Source organism: Kogia breviceps, chromosome 15 (assembly GCF_026419965.1).
Source record: "Kogia breviceps isolate mKogBre1 chromosome 15, mKogBre1 haplotype 1, whole genome shotgun sequence".
Taxonomy (NCBI): Eukaryota; Metazoa; Chordata; class Mammalia; order Artiodactyla; family Physeteridae; genus Kogia; species Kogia breviceps.
This window is the reverse complement of record NC_081324.1, coordinates 54,937,317-54,954,323: the sequence shown is the minus strand read 5'-3', so window position 1 is coordinate 54,954,323 and position 17,007 is coordinate 54,937,317. Positions and strand designations below refer to the sequence as shown.

Here is a 17,007-nt window from a genome sequence, read left to right as displayed (position 1 = left end):
GACTCGTGATTTTCATACTCAGTTCCTATTGTAAAATACACATATATCAAAAAAATATAGCTAACCAGCAACGTGATCGAGGTTAAATTGCTTTAAATATTTGTCATTCAAATGAGCATGTGCTTTAAAAAAAAGCTTCTATGGTATTCTCTTTTTTTCTTTTAGTGTAGATCACAGCTGTTTAGCCAAGGTATAGATGAGATGCCATTTTCCTAACAAAATATAATTTTTAGTAGTTATGAATACATTGAATACGGAATACTTAACTGTGGAAATAATATGGTGAAATTTTAGATAAAGAAAGATCTGTAATTTGGAAGTGAAGGAGTGTTCTCAGTACTACCAAGTTATAGCTGAGGAGGTAGAGTTATTTGTTAGATATATGTTCTGAATATTTCTCTGTGTTTCCAACTCTTACACTAAAGTATGTTTTTGCAGAGACTTATGTTTTATCTTAGTTTTTAAAGTGGGTTGTCTTTATTGTTCCTATAGACTTTTTTTCATGCATGGATTACATTTATTAAAAAATAAGTTAGTACTCAGGAGCTATGTCAGTATTATTGGAAGACTGAAAAGTTACCAGTGTGGGTGTTAAAATCCTCATTTCTTATCTACAAATGAAAACTGATAAATCAGGACTATTGAAAGTTCTGATGGTATTGTTCCCAATCTCAAGGGTGTTTATTTCAAATGACTTTCTAACTATAAATAGTAAAGCCTGTGATGAAATCCTTGAAATTAAGTTGCCTTTTTCTTTTTTAAGGAAACATCCCTGCTTTTCTACTCTTTACTGCTAAAGGAAATTGATTCCTTCCTTAATAATAATTTTTGTGTTTTTTTCTCTTTTTTTTTCTGGACAGAGGTTCTAAAAGACTATGTCAAGCCAGAGGGGGAATGTTTGGAATTGTTTGCTCGAAATTTACAGCCAGGTTGGACTAGTTGGGGCAATGAAGTTCTCAAATTTCAACATGTGGATTATTTTGTTGCTCTGGAGTCTAAAAGTTGACTATGTCCTTAAAATTGTGTTTTTCTTCAGTTTTTCCTCACTCCTTCTCCCTTCATTCTAATAGATTTTTCCTTTTATTACCGACCAATACGCGTAGAGATGTAAACAGGACTTGGTTTTTCAGCAAAATGATGAGAAGTGACTATCTGTCATATAATTTTGAGATGAATTTTACTTCAGTTGCACTAGTATTTCACATTATTCTGGGCTCTGCAAATAAAGAGGTAAGCAGTTAGAATGATGGCAAGACTTTGTTACTGATAAAGTTCAGGAAGCATGCACTATGGACCTGAGGTCACAATTCTATGTATGGGTGTGTTTTGTTTGGGCCATATGGTGTTGTAAAAAAAATTGGAGCCATCATTCTAAAAAATCAGGAAATTTCACATAATAAGTCCATATTTCTGCCTTTCTTTAAACATCAGAAACTCTGGCTACACTGCGGCCTGTGTTCTTTCCTGGCATCAGTCTGTGGGACCCAGTGGTGGCAGCTCATTTGGGAAGGGCCTTGTACTCTTCAGTTTATCACAGTAACCTTGTCCCATGCCAGTCACTTATATTGTCTACCTGACCCCTGTACAACCTGAATTTAGAATGTCTAGTATACTGCTACATTCTGGAAAATGTATTCAAAGACCTGCTGAGTACTGCATCATTGTACTGAGTTCATGAAACATTTTTTGGAGGGTTTTAAATTTCATTCAGGGTCACTTTTCAATTACTTTTTAGTTTTGCTTGTTTTTCTAGAAGAAAAATAAATTCTTAATAATGTCAGAAAGTAAACACTGTTTGGACTTAATTGATATTTATAGAACATTCCATCCAAAAGCAGCAGAATACACATTCTTCTCAAGTGCACATGGAACATTCTTCAGGATAGATCACATGCTGGGCCACAAAGCAAACCTTGGTAAATTTAAGAAAATTGAAATCATATCAAGCATCTTCTCCAACCACACCGCTATGAGATTAGAAATCAACTACAAGGAAAAAACTGTAGAAAACACAAACATGGGACTTCCCTGGTGGTGCAGTGGTTAAGAACCTGCCTGCCAACGCAGGGGACATGGGTTCAAGCCCTGGTCCGGGAAGATACCACATGCTGTGGAGCAACTAAGCCCATGTGACACAACTACTGAGCCTGCATTCTAGAGCCCATGAGCTGCAACTACTGAGCCTGTGTGCCACAACTACTGAAGCCCAATCGCCTAGAGCCAGTGCTCTGCAACAAGAGAAGCCACCACAATGAGAAGCCTGTGCACTGCAATGAAGAGTAGCCCCTGCTCACCGCAACTAGAGAAAGCCTGCATGAAACAACGAATACTCAACACAGCCAAAAATAAATAAATAAATATTTGGAAAAAAAAAAAAAACCACAAACATGTGGAGGTTGAACAATGTTACTAAACAACCAATGGATCACCTAAGAAAGAGGAAATAAAAAAATACTTAGAGACAAATGAAAACAAAAACACGACAATACAAAACCTTTGGGATACAGCAGAAGCAATTCCAAGAGGGAAGTTTATAGCAATACAATCTTACCTCAGGAAACGAAAAATCTCAACTAAACAACATAACCTTAACCTAAAGCAAGTAGAGAAAAAAGAACAAACAAAACGCAAAGTTAGTAGAAGGAAAGAAATCAAAGATCAGAGCAGAAATAAATAGAGATGAACAAAACAATAGAAAAGATAAGTGAAACTAAAAGCTTGTTCTTTGAAAAGATAAACAAAATTGATAAACCTTTAGATTCATCAAGAAAAAAGGGAAAGGGCTCAAATCAATAAAATTAGAAGTGAAAAAGAAGTTACAACTGACACCACAGAAATACAAAGGAATCATAAGAGACTACTACAAGCAACTATATGCCAATGAAATGGACAACCTAGAAGAAATGGACAAATTCTTAGAAAGGTACAGTCTTTCAAGACTAAACCATGAAGAACAGACCAATCACAGACCAATATGAACAGACCAATCACAAGTACTGAAATTGAAACTGTGATTAAAATACTTCCAACATACAAAAGTGCAGGACCAGATGAATTCTATCTATCACAGGTGAATTCTGTCAAACACTTAGAAAGGAGTTAACACTTATCCTTCTGAAACTATTCCAAAAAATTACAGAGGCAGGAAAACTCCCAAACTCATTCTGTGAGGCCACCATCACCCTGATACCAAAACCAGACAAAGATACTACAAAAAAAGAAAATTACAGGTCAATATCACTGATGAACATAGATACAAAAATCCTCAACAAAATACTGGCAAACCTAATCCAACAATACAAAGGGTTCATACACCATGGTCAAGTGGGTTTTATCCTAGGGATGCAAGGATTTTTCAATATCCTCAAATCAATTAGTGTGGTACACCGCATCAACAAATTGCAGAATAAAAACCACGTGATCATCTCATTAGATGCAGAAAAAGCTTTCAACAAAATTCGATACCCATTTATGATAAAAACTCTCCAGAAAGTGGGCATAGAGGGAACCTACCTCAACATAATACAGGCCATATATGACTGACCCACAGCTAACATCATACTTGTGATGATAAGCTGACAGCATTTCCTCTAAGATCAGTGAGATCAGGCTGACAGCATTTCCTCTAAGATCTGGAACAAGACAAGGATGTTCACTCTCACCACTTTTATTCAACATAGTTTTGGAAGTCCTAGCCATGGCAGTCAGAGAAGAAAAAAAACCCCAAAACCAAAGAAATCCAAATTGGAAAAGAAGTGAAACTGTCACTGTTTGCAGAAAATCCTAAAGATGCTACCAGAAAACTACTAGAGTTCCTCAATGAATTTGGTAAGGTTGCAGGATACAAAATTAATACACAGAAATCTCTTGCATTTCTATACACTAACAATGAAATATTGGAAAGAGAAATTAAGGAAACAATCCCATTTGCCATTGTATCAAAATAATAAAATACCTAGGAGACAAAAGGCCTGTGCTCTGCAAACTATAAGATGCTGATGAAAGAAATGGAATATGATACAAACAGATGGAAAGATGTACTGTGTTCTTGGATTGGAAAATCAGTATTGTCAAAATGACTATACTGCCCAAGGCAACAACAGATTCAATGCAATCCCTATCAAATTACCAATGGAATTTTTCATGGAACTAGAACAAAAATTTAAAAATTTATATGGAAACACAAAAGTCCCCTAATACCCAAAGTAATTCTGAGAAAGAAAAATGGAGCTGGAGGAACCAGGCTCCCTGACTTCAAACTGTACTACAAAGCTGCAGTAATCAAAACAGTATGGTGCTGGCACAAAAACAGAAATATAGATTAATGGAACAAGATAGAATACCTAGAAATAAACCCATGCACCTATGGTCAATTGATCTATGATAAAGCAGGCAAGAATATACAATGGAGAAAAGACAGTCTCTTCAATAACCGGTGCTGGGAAAACAGCTACATGTAAAAGAATGAAATTAGAACATTCTCTAACACTATACATAAAAATAAACTCAAAATGGATTAAAGGCCTAAATGTAAGACCAGATACTATAAAATGCTTAGAGGAAAACATAGGCAGAACACTCTGACATAAATTATAGAAATATCTTTTTGTATCCACCTCCTAGAGTAATGAAAATAAAAACAAAAATACACAAATGGGGCCTAATTAAACTTAAAAGCTTTTTCACAGCAAAGGAAACCATAAATGAAATGAAAAGACAGGGCTTCCCTGGTGGCGCAGTGGTTGAGAGTCCGCCTGCCGATGCAGGGGACACAGGTTTGTGCCCCGGTCTGGGAAGATCCCACATGCCGTGGAGTGGCTGGGCCTGTGAGCCATGGCCGCTGAGCCTGCGCATTCGGAGTCTGTGCTCTGCAACGGGAGAGGCCACAACAGTGAGAGGCCCGCGTACCGTGAAAAAAAAAAAAAAGAAAAGACAACCCACAGAAAGGGAGAATGTATTTGCAAACGAAGTGACTGACAAGGGATTAATCGCCAGAATATACAAACAGCTCTTGCAGCTGAATATCAAAAAAACCAAAAACAACCCAATCAAAAAATTGGCAGAAGATCTAAATAGACATTTCTCCAAAGAAGACATACAGATGGCCAAAAAACACATAAAAAGATGCCCAAATTTGCTAATTATTAGAGAAACGCAAATAAAAGCTACAATGAGGTGTCACCTCACACTGGTCAGAATGGCCATCATCAAAAAGTCTACAAACAATAAGTGCTGGAGAGGGTGTGGAGAAAAGGGAACCCTCCTATGCTGTTGGCAGGAATGTAAATTGGTACAACCACTATGGAGGACAGTGTGGAAGTTTCCTTAAAAAACTAAAAAAATTAATAGAACTATCATATGATCCAGCAATCCCACTCCTGGGCATATATCTGGAGAAAACCGTAATTCAAAAAGATACATGCACCCCAGTGTTCATTGCAGCACTGTTTACAATAGCAAAGACATGGAAGCAGCCTAAATGTCCATCGACAGAGGAATGGATAAAGAAGATGTGGTACATATATACAGTGGAATGTTCCTCAGCCATAAAAAGGAATGAGATAATGCCATTTGCAGCAACATGGATGGACCTAGAGATTATCATACTAAGTGAAGTAAATTGGACAGAGAAAGACAAATATCATATGATATCACTTATACGTGGACTCTAAAAAGATGATACAAATGAACTTATTTACAAAATAGACCCATTGTTTTCAAAAACAAATTTATGGTTACCAAAGGAGAAAGGTGGGGGGAGGGATAAATTAGGAATTTGGGATTAAGAGATACACACTACTATATATAAAATAGATAATCAACAAGGACCTACTGTCTAGCACAGGGGACTATACTCAGTGTTCTGTAATAATCTATATGGGAAAAGAATATGAAAAAGAAAGGATATATGTACATATATAACTGAACCACTTTGCTATACACCTGAAACTAATACAACATTGTAAATCAACTATACCCCAATATAAAATAAAAATTAAATTAGAAAATGAAAAAAAAGAACTGCTTATGATTGTGAAAAAAATTTTAATATTATTTCCAGATTTTCTACAAATAAATATTTGTTTACTAAGTAAAATATTTTTACTGAAATGGTCCTTTGAAAAGCATGCTGATTTATAATATATAAGCCTTAAAATTTTTTTTTAGGTATACTTTTCACATAATAAAATTGTCTAATTATCAGTGTCGAATTCAATGAGTTTTGAAAGCATACATATATATCTACCACCATAATCATGATATAGAACATTTCCTTCATCCCCCAAAATTGATATGTCCCTTTGCAGTCAATCCCATCCTCCCACCCTTGGCCCTTGGCAAATGATTTGTATCATTAGTTTTGCTTTCTTAGAATTTCATATAAATGGAATCATAGAATATGTAATCTATTGTGTTTTGCCTTTCACTTAGCATTTTGAGAAAAGAGTATATTTACAGATTTTCTACAAATATTTACTAAGTAAAATGTTAGATTGAAATGATTATCTGTCAAGTTTGCCAATTTATCTACTGATTTTGCCAAATAAAATGGTTATTATTGAAGTTTGTTCATTCTTTGAGTATGTGAATATCAGAGGCTTAACTTTGAGCCTTGCTTTAGTTGCTGCTTTTGCTCTATCCTCACTGTAGGCTCTATCTACCTTGTCCTGTTCTAGTCATCCAAATTCTATGGCTCAAACTCACTCTTACCAGAAAACTGTAGGCCCCCAAATCTTACCTTTTCAGGCTTGGTACTCTAGAGACATATATTTAGTGAATTTGTGTTTTCAGCTTCAGTGAGACATTGGATTTTGTACTGATTGTGATTCAGAGGAGGATTATAATCACCTTCAATGGCTTTCCCTTCCTTGAAGGTGCTGCTCAATTTACCTCATTTGACATATCATGTACCGTTGGCTTACCACATGCTGGGAAGCATCACAGCACTGTTGGCATAGTTTTCTGGTTATCAGAGTTCTTTTACTTCAATTATATCACTTTATTCTCAAAGCAGTCTTATGAAGTTGTAGTTATAATGAGAGAACATGTTCATAGAGGCGAGCTGACATGGCTAATAAGTGAACCAAGTCTTGAATTCTATTCTGTTTCCTAAATTAAGACACTTTATGTTGTACCATGTCTGCTAATGAACCTGAGACCTTAATAGGCTCATCAGCTACTAATCAGAGGATCCACTGTTCGGCCTGAAGCAAATTTAGGATGGTTCATATGTAGTCATATAAACATACCTTTCTCAATATGTGATATCATCAGTCTTGGATTATTAACACAATATTTTTTGTTAGAGATTTTGATGACATTAGTTGAACTGATAGCCTGAGTGCAACTCAGAATCACACAGAATCAGATAGCCTGCTAAACCCTTTGACATAAGCTGTTAGCACATTTACCATGCAATTGTATTTACCTCAATCAGATTAGCCATTTTAAATTTACATTTTTAAGGAAGCTCTTCTGCAAGATACAGACTTGGACTGGAAGGTAGTTGTTCAAATTGTTAGATTAAGTAACGTAAGTACAGGTGTAAATTATTTAATGCACCATGGTTATCTGCTATCAGGGTATAGACCAACCCCAGACTCCATTGAGGGTCTTAATTAAATACATGGCTCTATTTTTAAAAACTTTATATTTATTTATTTTTGGCTGTGTTGGGTCTTGTTTCTGCACGTGGGCTTTCTCTCTAGTTGCCACGAGTGGGGACTGCTCTTCGTTGCAGTGCGTGGGCTTTTCATTGCGGTGGCTTCTCTTTGTTGCGGAGCACAGGCTCTGGGCATGCGGGCTTCAGTAGTTGTGGCACACGGGCTCAGTAGTTGTGGCTCGTGGGCTCTAGAGCGCAGGCTCAGTAGTTGTGGCTCACGGGCTTAGTCGCTCTGTGGCATGTGGTATCTTCCTGGACCAGGGCTTGAACCTGTGTTCCCTGCATTGGCAGGTAGATTCCTAGCCACTGTGCCACCAGGGAAGTCCAAATTCATGGCTCTATTGACCAGTCTGCTCCAGCTTGAAAGCAAATCAATAACAGAATACCATGATAATTATACTAAATATTTTCCTCTAAATATTCCTAGGAGTTAACCTAGGTTTTCTGGGCCTTCTGTGAACTTGAGTGAACTTGGACTTTTTCAGTATCAGTCTAAATTCTTGGGGCTATATAAAAACAAACTGATCTCCAGGAGTGGAGACCATGAGGGAAATTTTTTTTCATCAACTTTTTCTGATTAGACTTTGTACTAATTATCAGATAACTGTGACACAACAGTGGGATAACTTTGGATGACTAAGGCAAATGAATTGTCATTTGCAGTGTTAAAATCATTTTTGGTCAATATCTTTAAGGAAAAACATATGGTACTTAGCTTGATTTTTAGCTGCTTCTCCCAACATTCCCATATATGCCTTAAATGTTAGTCTTACTGGATATTTGCTATTACCTGAATTTAGGACTCTGCTTTTGCTCATGGACCTTCCTTTGTCAGGAAAAAACTAGGCTGGATCAGCTGGATCTATATATTGAGTCTTAATATTTAGCCTCTGAGTGAATTTGAATAATTATCTAAACTATGTTTTCCTGTTTTGTTTCCTTTTTTGAGGTTAAGAGGCCTAATCTTTGGACCTTGTAGGATTATTATGAGGATGAAGTGAAATAACATGTGACGTGCCTAGCGTAGTGCCTGGTACCTAGAAGGTATTCAATATATATGCTTATTTCTCTTTATTCACAGTCTTCCCGGCAGCACCTCTTATTTTGTGATCCACCTTTTTTTGTCTCCTAAAGGAAAGCCTTTATTCTTGCTTTTAGAGCCACTTTTCACATACATGGATTATCTAGCTAGGTTTTTCCTCACATTTATCATGAAATCAGAAAGTGGTTTATTCTGTAGGTGGCTCCCCCCCCCCTTTTTTTTAAACAATAGATTTTACATCTTCCCTCTCAGTAGATTATGGGAGGTAGGACAATTTTAAATTTATGTTTCTCTTATCAGCATATCTAGAACTGCCAATATTTAATGAATGAATGAATGGACTCTTGGCCTTCAGGTATCTTTGAATTCAATGGAATAGACAAGACTCCTGCAAGAAACCATGAGAGCTTAACAAACCACAGTATACAGTAAACACTAAGCTGGGGAACAGATGGAAAGTGATGCAGAAGTTTAGAGAAGCACATCACTTCGAGATCACTGAGCAATGTGAGAAATGGAGAGCAAGAAGCACATGCTGGTTAAATTTTGGTTTATTTTCTAACTCTAGGTAGTGGCTGTAATGATGTTACTAGACAGTCAGCAGCTAAAATGTGCAAGTTCAGAAGAGTTACAAAGGAAGCATTTTGTTCTTTGTAGATTGTAAGCTTTAAACATTGTTTTTTATAGAAATATAGAAGATAGTGCACACAATTTATTTTTTAACTGGAGGCTAAATTAACAGGACTAAAAAAATCTGCTTCTCTGCATTTTCTACCTTTTGAATGAAAATGTTATTTGGGCATCTTTTCTACAGTTGTCTAGGAGGCTTACTTTTAACATTTTTACGGCTGTATTGAGGTATAATGATATAAATTGCAAATTTTATAACATACAGTTTTATGAGCTTTGACTTATGTGTACACTTGTGAATCCACCATCAGAAATAAGATAATGAACACAGTCATCATCTCCTAATATTTTCTCATGGCCCCTTGTAATCCACCTTCCTTAACCACCCTTCCCCATCCTATCCCCAGGCAATCACTGATCTGTTTTCTGCATCATAGAGTTGTGTGCATTTTCTAGAATTGTACATAGATGAAATCATACAGTGTGTACTCTTATTTATTTTTACCTAGCTTCCTTCACTCAGCGTCATTATTTTGAGATCCTTCCATTTTTTTGTGTGTATTGATAATTCATCGTTTTTTATTACTGAGTTGTATTCAGTTGTATGGACATATACCACGTGTTACCTATTCATGTACTAGTTTTCTGTTGCTGCCATAACAAATTACCACACTCATAATGGCTTGAAACAACACTGATTATTAGCTTATAGTTTTGTAGGACAGAAGTCTGAGCAATCTCAGCTGGGTTCACTGCTCAGGATCTCAGAAGGCCAAAAACAAGGTGTTGGCTGGGCTCAGCTCTTATCTGGAAGCTCTAGGGGAAAAATCCATTTTCTTTCTTTCACTTTTTTTTTTTTTTAACCTTTTGGACACTCCGTGTGGTTTGCAATATCTCAGTTCCCCCACCAGGGATTGAACCTGGGCCATGGCAGTGAAAGCACTGAATCCTAACCACTAGACCACCAGGGAACTCCTGGGAAGGATCCATTATCAAGGTTGTTCAGTTTGATAGCAGAATTCAGTTCTGTTTCTTTGCTGGCTGTTGGCTAGGAGTCAAATCAACTGCTAGAGGCTGCTCTCTGGTCCTTGCCCATGATTCCCTCCATCTTTAAGGTCGCAGTAGCACACTGAGTTCTTCTTATCCTTTGACTCTGACTTTGCCTTGTACTGCCATCTAGAGAAAATTCTCTGTTTTTAAAGAGCTTTTGTGATTAGATTGGACCCACCTGGATAATCTCCCTTTTGTCATATAATGTAACCTAATCTTGGGAGTGATAGTTCATCATGTCACAGGTTCCCACCAAACTCAAAGTGGAGGTTATACAAGTGAGAAGGTCATTGGGAGTCATTCTTAGAATTTTGCCTAATATGACCCAACCTCTGGCCCACTATGATCCAAACCTGTCCCACAAGTGAAATACATTCAACCTATCCTAAGGTTCGAAATGGTATCATTCCATCATATAAATTCTACTGGCTTAAAAGTCCCAAATCTCATCATCTAAATCTAAATCAGGTTAGAACAGGCTCTGGTGTAATCCGTTAAGTACAGCTCCTGGGCAAAATTCTCTCCATCTGTGGATGTGTGGAACTAAAGTAAAAAGTGATCTGTCTCCAACACTCCCACAGTAGTTGGATGGGCATAGCGTAAGATTTATAGCTATTCCAGTTGAAAAATAGGGGAGGATAGAAAAAAATAACAATTTTCCTTGTCCAAAGCAGTTAAAAAATCCAGCCAGGTAAATTCCAGGCAGAGTTCTTTGATTAAAGCTTCAAGGCCTAGCAATAATGGGTGGTTCCGAGCTCTGCACTTTGGGTTCTTGGCTCCATCCTCTGAGCTCTGATTCTGCTCTCTAGGCTTTTGTTTTCATCTTTTGATTCATTCTTTTCTTTCTTTTTTAAAAAAGTTGAAATATAGTTGATGTACAGTAATATTATATAAGTTACAGGTGTACAACACAGTGATTCACAATTTTTAAAGGTTATACCACATTTATAGTTATTATAAAATATTGGCTATATTCCCCATGTTGTACAATAGATCCTTGTAGCTTATTTTATACCTAATAGTTTGAATCATCCTTTTCTATGAAAGGTAGCATGTGTTTACAGCTGAAGTGTTTTATCAGCCTCCTACTGTCAGTAGAATTAGGGGGACTTGACAGCCTTTTTTTTCACTTTATACTCTCTCCCGTTCAGTCCACACTGGTACTGTGTCTGCTGATATAAAATTTTCAAAAACCTATGGATCTTGTTTGGAATTCAAGGGGATTCACTCCCATCAGACAAGAGCCAAATCCACAAATCTTTTGAAAATCTCTGTGTTTTGGCTGAGGGGCAGTGCACTTAAACTATCTCAAGTCCCTCTTGATTGACTGAGAAGATCTGTTAGGAACACGCTTAATCACTTGGAAGGATCTTTTGTGTGGCTGAATACTCTGACCCTTTGATCTTTCCAGGGTTTCAGCAAAGGGTTGTATGGTTACATGCCCAGCCTGTTCTTAATGCCATGATTTCAGAAGCAATCTCTTACTTTTAGCATCTCTTTCCGTCTGGATCGGCCGAGAATTTCCCAAATCAGCAAGTCCTGATTCCTTAGCAGTTCTTTCCTCAATTTATCTCCCCTTATATTGTACTATAAGTAGCAAGAAGAAAACAGGAAACACCTTCAACACTTGGCTTGGAATGTCCTAAGTATTCAAGTTCATCACTTTTGAATTTTCCTTTCTCCTATATAACTGTAGGATATAATTTTGCTAAGTGTTCTGTCTCTACAACACAAGGATTTCCTTTCTTCTAGTTTTCAAATGCATGTTCCTCTGAGTTCCACTCAGTTCTTTCTGGGTCCTCAACAGCAGTATCTTTAAAGTCCATATTTCTACTAACAGTCTGTTCAAGATTTCCACCATGCTCCTCAAAATCTTCCAGTCTCTCTCTGCCCATTGCCCAATTTCAAAGTCACATTTTAGGTGTTTATCATCATGACACACCACTTCCAGGTACCAAAATATGTATCAGTTTTCTATTGTTGTGTAACAAATTACCACACAGTAGTTTAAAACAACACTATTTTTTAAAAATTAATTTCACAAACTGTAGGTAAGAATACCAGGCAGGCTAAACCGGATTCTTTTCATAGAGTCTCAGGAGGCCAAAGCAAGGAATTGTTGGTCAATCTGGACACTTATCTGGGGGCTGTAGGGAATAGACTGCTTCCAAGCTCATTCAGATTGTTGACAAAATTCAGTTCCATGTGGTTGTAGGACTGAGGTCTCTGTTTCCTTGCTGGCTAATAGCAGAGGTGGCTCTCAGCTCCTAGAGGCTGTACTCCCTCCATCTTCAGAGCCAGCAACAGTATGTCAAATTCTTCCTGTGTTTCCTGTCTCACTGACTTCACCTTCTGCCATCAGCCAGAGAAAACACTCAGCTTTTAAAGGGTTTTGTGATTAATTGGTTCACCTGGTTAATCTCCATTTTGCCACAGGTAACATAATCATATTCATAGGTTCAGCTCATAATCAGAGAAGAAGAGAGTATATTAGGATGAGGGTTATTGGGGGTCATTCTTAGAATTTTCTTACTATAATTCTTCTGTCGATGGACATTTGTGTTGTTTTTAGTCTGGGGCTATTATAAAGTTTATATGAACATTCCTGTGTGCGTTTTTTATAGAGGTAAAGGTCAATGTTCGTTTTTTCTCAAATGTATAACCAGTTGTTTACAGCACTAATTGCTGATAAATCTTTCTTTTCCACTATTGAGTTGCCTTGGCACCTTTGTTGAAAACAATTGACAAAGATATAATGTGTCTGTTTCTGGATTCTCAGTTTTGTTCCATTGAATTATGTCTTTATTTATGTCAGTTCCACACTATCATGATTACTGTAGGCTTGAAATCAAATAAGATCAGTTCACAACCTTTATTCTTCTTTCTTACTTTTGGTCATCACTTAAGAGATATTATCTTTGTATGTAAATTTACATTTAAATATTAGTGAAATCAAACAGTTAAGAGTGTTTGACCATTTATATTTCTTTCATGGATCATCAGTAGTTCCTTCTGATTATCCATTTTTCTGATGAGACATTCATATTTTAAAATTAATTTTTCTAAGGTTTATATTATAGAAATTTCAAATACATGCAAAATAGAGACAATGATGTAATGAATCTCTGTGTATCCATCATCCAACTTCAGTAATTATCAACCTATGGCCAGTTTTGATTAATTCATACCCCTGCCCACTCCTACCTGGATTGTTAAAAAGAAAATCTCAGACATCATATTATTCCTCCTGTGGTGTTCTCATTTTACACATGAACAAAGTGAGATTCAGAGAGTTTAAATGATTTGGCCAAGGTCACATGGCTAGTAAGTGGCAAAACTGGGAACCGAACCCCAGTCTGTTTCACTCCAAAATCAATCAATCTTTCCTTCCTCCCTCCCTCCCTCCCTCTCTCTCTCTCTCTCTCTCTCTCTTTCTTTCTCTCTCCCTTTCTTTCTTTCTTTCTTTCTTCTTTCTATTTTTAAACCACTTCATTGAGGTATGAGTGGCATGTACAAAGCTGTACATATTTAATGAATACAACTTGATGAGTTTGGGGATAAGCATATACCCATAAAACCATTACTACCATCAAGGCCATAAACATGTCCATCACCTTCCCAAAATTTTCTCCCACTTCTATTATTGTTATTATTTTGTGTGTGCCTTTGTGTGTGTATTAAGAACACCTAAGATCTACCTACTTAGCAGATTTTAAGTATACAATCAGTATTGTTAGCTCTAGGCACTATGCTGTATAGCAGATCTCAAGAACTTACTTATCTTGCACAACTGAAATTTGGTGCCCTTTGACCATCACCTTCCCATTTCCCCCTCCCTTTTCTGGTAATTGCCAGTCTACTCTCTGCTTCTATGAGTTTGATTATTTTAGATTTCACATATAAGTAAGATCATAGAATATTTTCTTTCTGTCTGGCTTATTTCACCTAACATGATGTTGTTTTGGCTACTCTAGGTACTTTGAATTACTGTATAAATTTTAGAATCAGGATAACAATTTCTAGAAAAATACCTACTGGGTTTTGGTTGGAGATAAGTTGAAGCTCTTAATCAATCTGGAGACACTTGCCAATATTTCTTTGTGCAGGTGGGACCCTACCCCCACTTTCTGCAGCCCATTCATTCTTGGGCATGGTTGAGAAAGCTGAAATTATGCCTCCATGTGGCTCCCTCACTCACTCCTTCACATCCCACATCCTGGACACCAGTAGGCGTGCTGCCAAGATGCTTCACATGTCCTCTTCTCACCTCCATACTTCTGCCTGTCATTAATTCTTCTACCCCAGTAAAGGAAAATGGAAAGGGAAAATGGGAAAAGACGGGAAGATGGCAAAGGAAAGGGATCTGGGAAAGGAAGGTAACAAGATTGAAATTTCTGAAACCAAGTAAAGAAAATACTTAAACAAGCAGTTGGTAATCAACTGCATCAATGATGCATATGTTTGGAATAACATGAATGTGCACCAGATTGGTCATCTTAACACAGGTGATTTTAATGGAGTAGCAGGCTAAAAGTCTAACTGGAGTGAATTCAACCAGGTTGATACATGTATCAGTGGTCTGCTCCTTTGTATTACTGAGCAGTATTCTATGTATCCCAGTTTAACTATTCACCTGTTGATGGACATCTGGATTGTTTCAGCTTTGAACTATTACAAAAAAAGCTGCTATAAAAAAAAAAAGATAACAGAGGGAAGGAAGATGGTGAGAATTCATATAAATCATTCTGTTAAGGAATTTTGTTATATAGAATGAGCAGAAAAATGGGCAGTAACTGGAAGCAGCTTTTAATTTAAATGTCTTATTATTTTATTACAAAAAAAACATTGTCATTCCCAGGACTTACAGGAATGAGTATTTCTTCTAGCTGGGTTTAGGTCATCTGGGGATAGAATAATCTTGTCCAGTAGAGAGCTATACTTTTTTAAAATCTAACTTTAAAAAGTTTTTTTTATCTATTTATTAATTTATTATTATTATTTTTGGCGGCATGGCATGTGGGATCCCAGTTCCCTGACCAGGGATCAAATCCGTGCCCCCTGCATTGGGAGTGTGGCGTCTCAATCACTGGACTGCCAGGGGAGTCCCTAGAGTGCTATACTTGAAAGAATCAGCACTTACATTTTCACAGAGAATATAGGAAGAATTGTACTAAGAATCAGAAGAACTGGACTGAAGCTGACACAACTTGTTATTGATCCTGGTAAAATCTACTGACATCTATGGCCTCACCAGCTCACCTCATATGGTGGTTTTTTTTTTTTTTTTGTGGTACGCGGGCATCTCACTGTTGTGGCCCCTCCCGTTGCGGAGCACAGGCCCCGGACGCGCAGGCTCAGCGGTCATGGCTCACGGGCCCAGCCGCTCCGCGGCATGTGGGATCTTCCCGGACCGGGGCACAAACCCGTGTCCCCTGCATCGGCAGGCGGACTCTCAACCACTGCGCCACCAGGGAAGCCCCATATGGTGGTTTTGAGTACCAAAAAGAGACTATGTATGTGAAGATATACTGTCTACTTAAACAATAATTTGGTTTTTGTTGTATCCTTAGTGCCTAGAGCAGTGGTGACACCTAGTAGGTATTCAATAAATATTTGTTGAACAAATAAATGAATATATTTTATTGTATGTTATTTGTACATTAAAGTGAATAAAGCACTATTGCATATTAAATGATTAATGGAAGTTAACACAAATCTCTTAATTTCAAGTGAGATATTCTTGCCATTACTAAAAATTGCATTGCTAAATTTACTTTGCTAGAAAGGCAATGTACTATTGCTATTATTATCTTCATAAGAGTGAATTGGTCAATGTAAGTGTTTCACTAAATAGTGTGAATATTTTCTCAATGTATTCACTAAATATTTTCCAGATATGGAAAAGTTGATGCTTTTATTGATTAAAAAGAACCATTCCATAAATTGTGCATTTTTTCCTTATATTTCCTTGAGATAGACCAGCTTAGGAGTTATTATATGGACTATGTAGTTGAGAAGATTAGAATTTGGAGAAGTTAAGTCATTGACCATAGCTTATGGAGCTAACAAGTAATGAAGCCTGAATTACAGACTTTCAATCCTTTGATTACTTCACTTTCAGCTACATCATCAAACTTCTCTTGAAAGGAAGGGGCATCTAATGGTAGAAGTGAAAGGAGATGCACTAAACATTTTAGGGATGAATTTGCTTTGAAACGACACAACTGAGATTATCTTAGCCTAAAACAGAAGTAACCTATTTCAACATGAACAAGTATGAATGCCATTTTTTCCTCCTAAGTACTGTTCAACTGTCTTCCTGCCATGAGAATATTTTATGTTGATAAAGAAAACTAGTTTAAAAATAAGAGATACACTACCTACATAATTATTTCTAGGTCTCACAGCAATCCTGAAAGGCAGCTATTGTTATTGCTGTTTTACAGATAATGAAAGGGAGATCCAAGGTCTCACAGCTAGTAAATGGAAGAACTAGGACTCACTAGGACTCAAGGCCAATTAGTCAAGATTGTAAACCCTTTAATGTCCACTGTGCACAGGCATTATGCCAGTTGCTGTAAGTAATGCCAGAATATGCTGCTTTTAGCACAAAGGTTTCTTC

General features: G+C 37.0%; 1 protein-coding gene across 10 annotated transcripts in view; it reads left to right on the top strand.

Moving 5' to 3' along the window:
• Positions 1 to 17,007, top strand: part of METTL4 (methyltransferase 4, N6-adenosine) — a 518,759-nt gene that overhangs the window by 26,415 nt on the left and 475,337 nt on the right. The window contains exon 9 of one of the 10 annotated variants that reach the window (XM_059039429.2): positions 861 to 6,487. The exons of 8 other annotated variants lie outside the window; for them this stretch is intronic. In XM_059039429.2, the coding sequence (XP_058895412.1) occupies positions 861 to 1,006 (146 nt within the window). In that variant the 3' untranslated portion in view covers positions 1,007 to 6,487. Of the gene's footprint in view, positions 1 to 860; positions 6,488 to 17,007 lie in introns of those variants that run through there. One more of the 10 variants, XM_067015872.1, reaches the window with a different exon arrangement.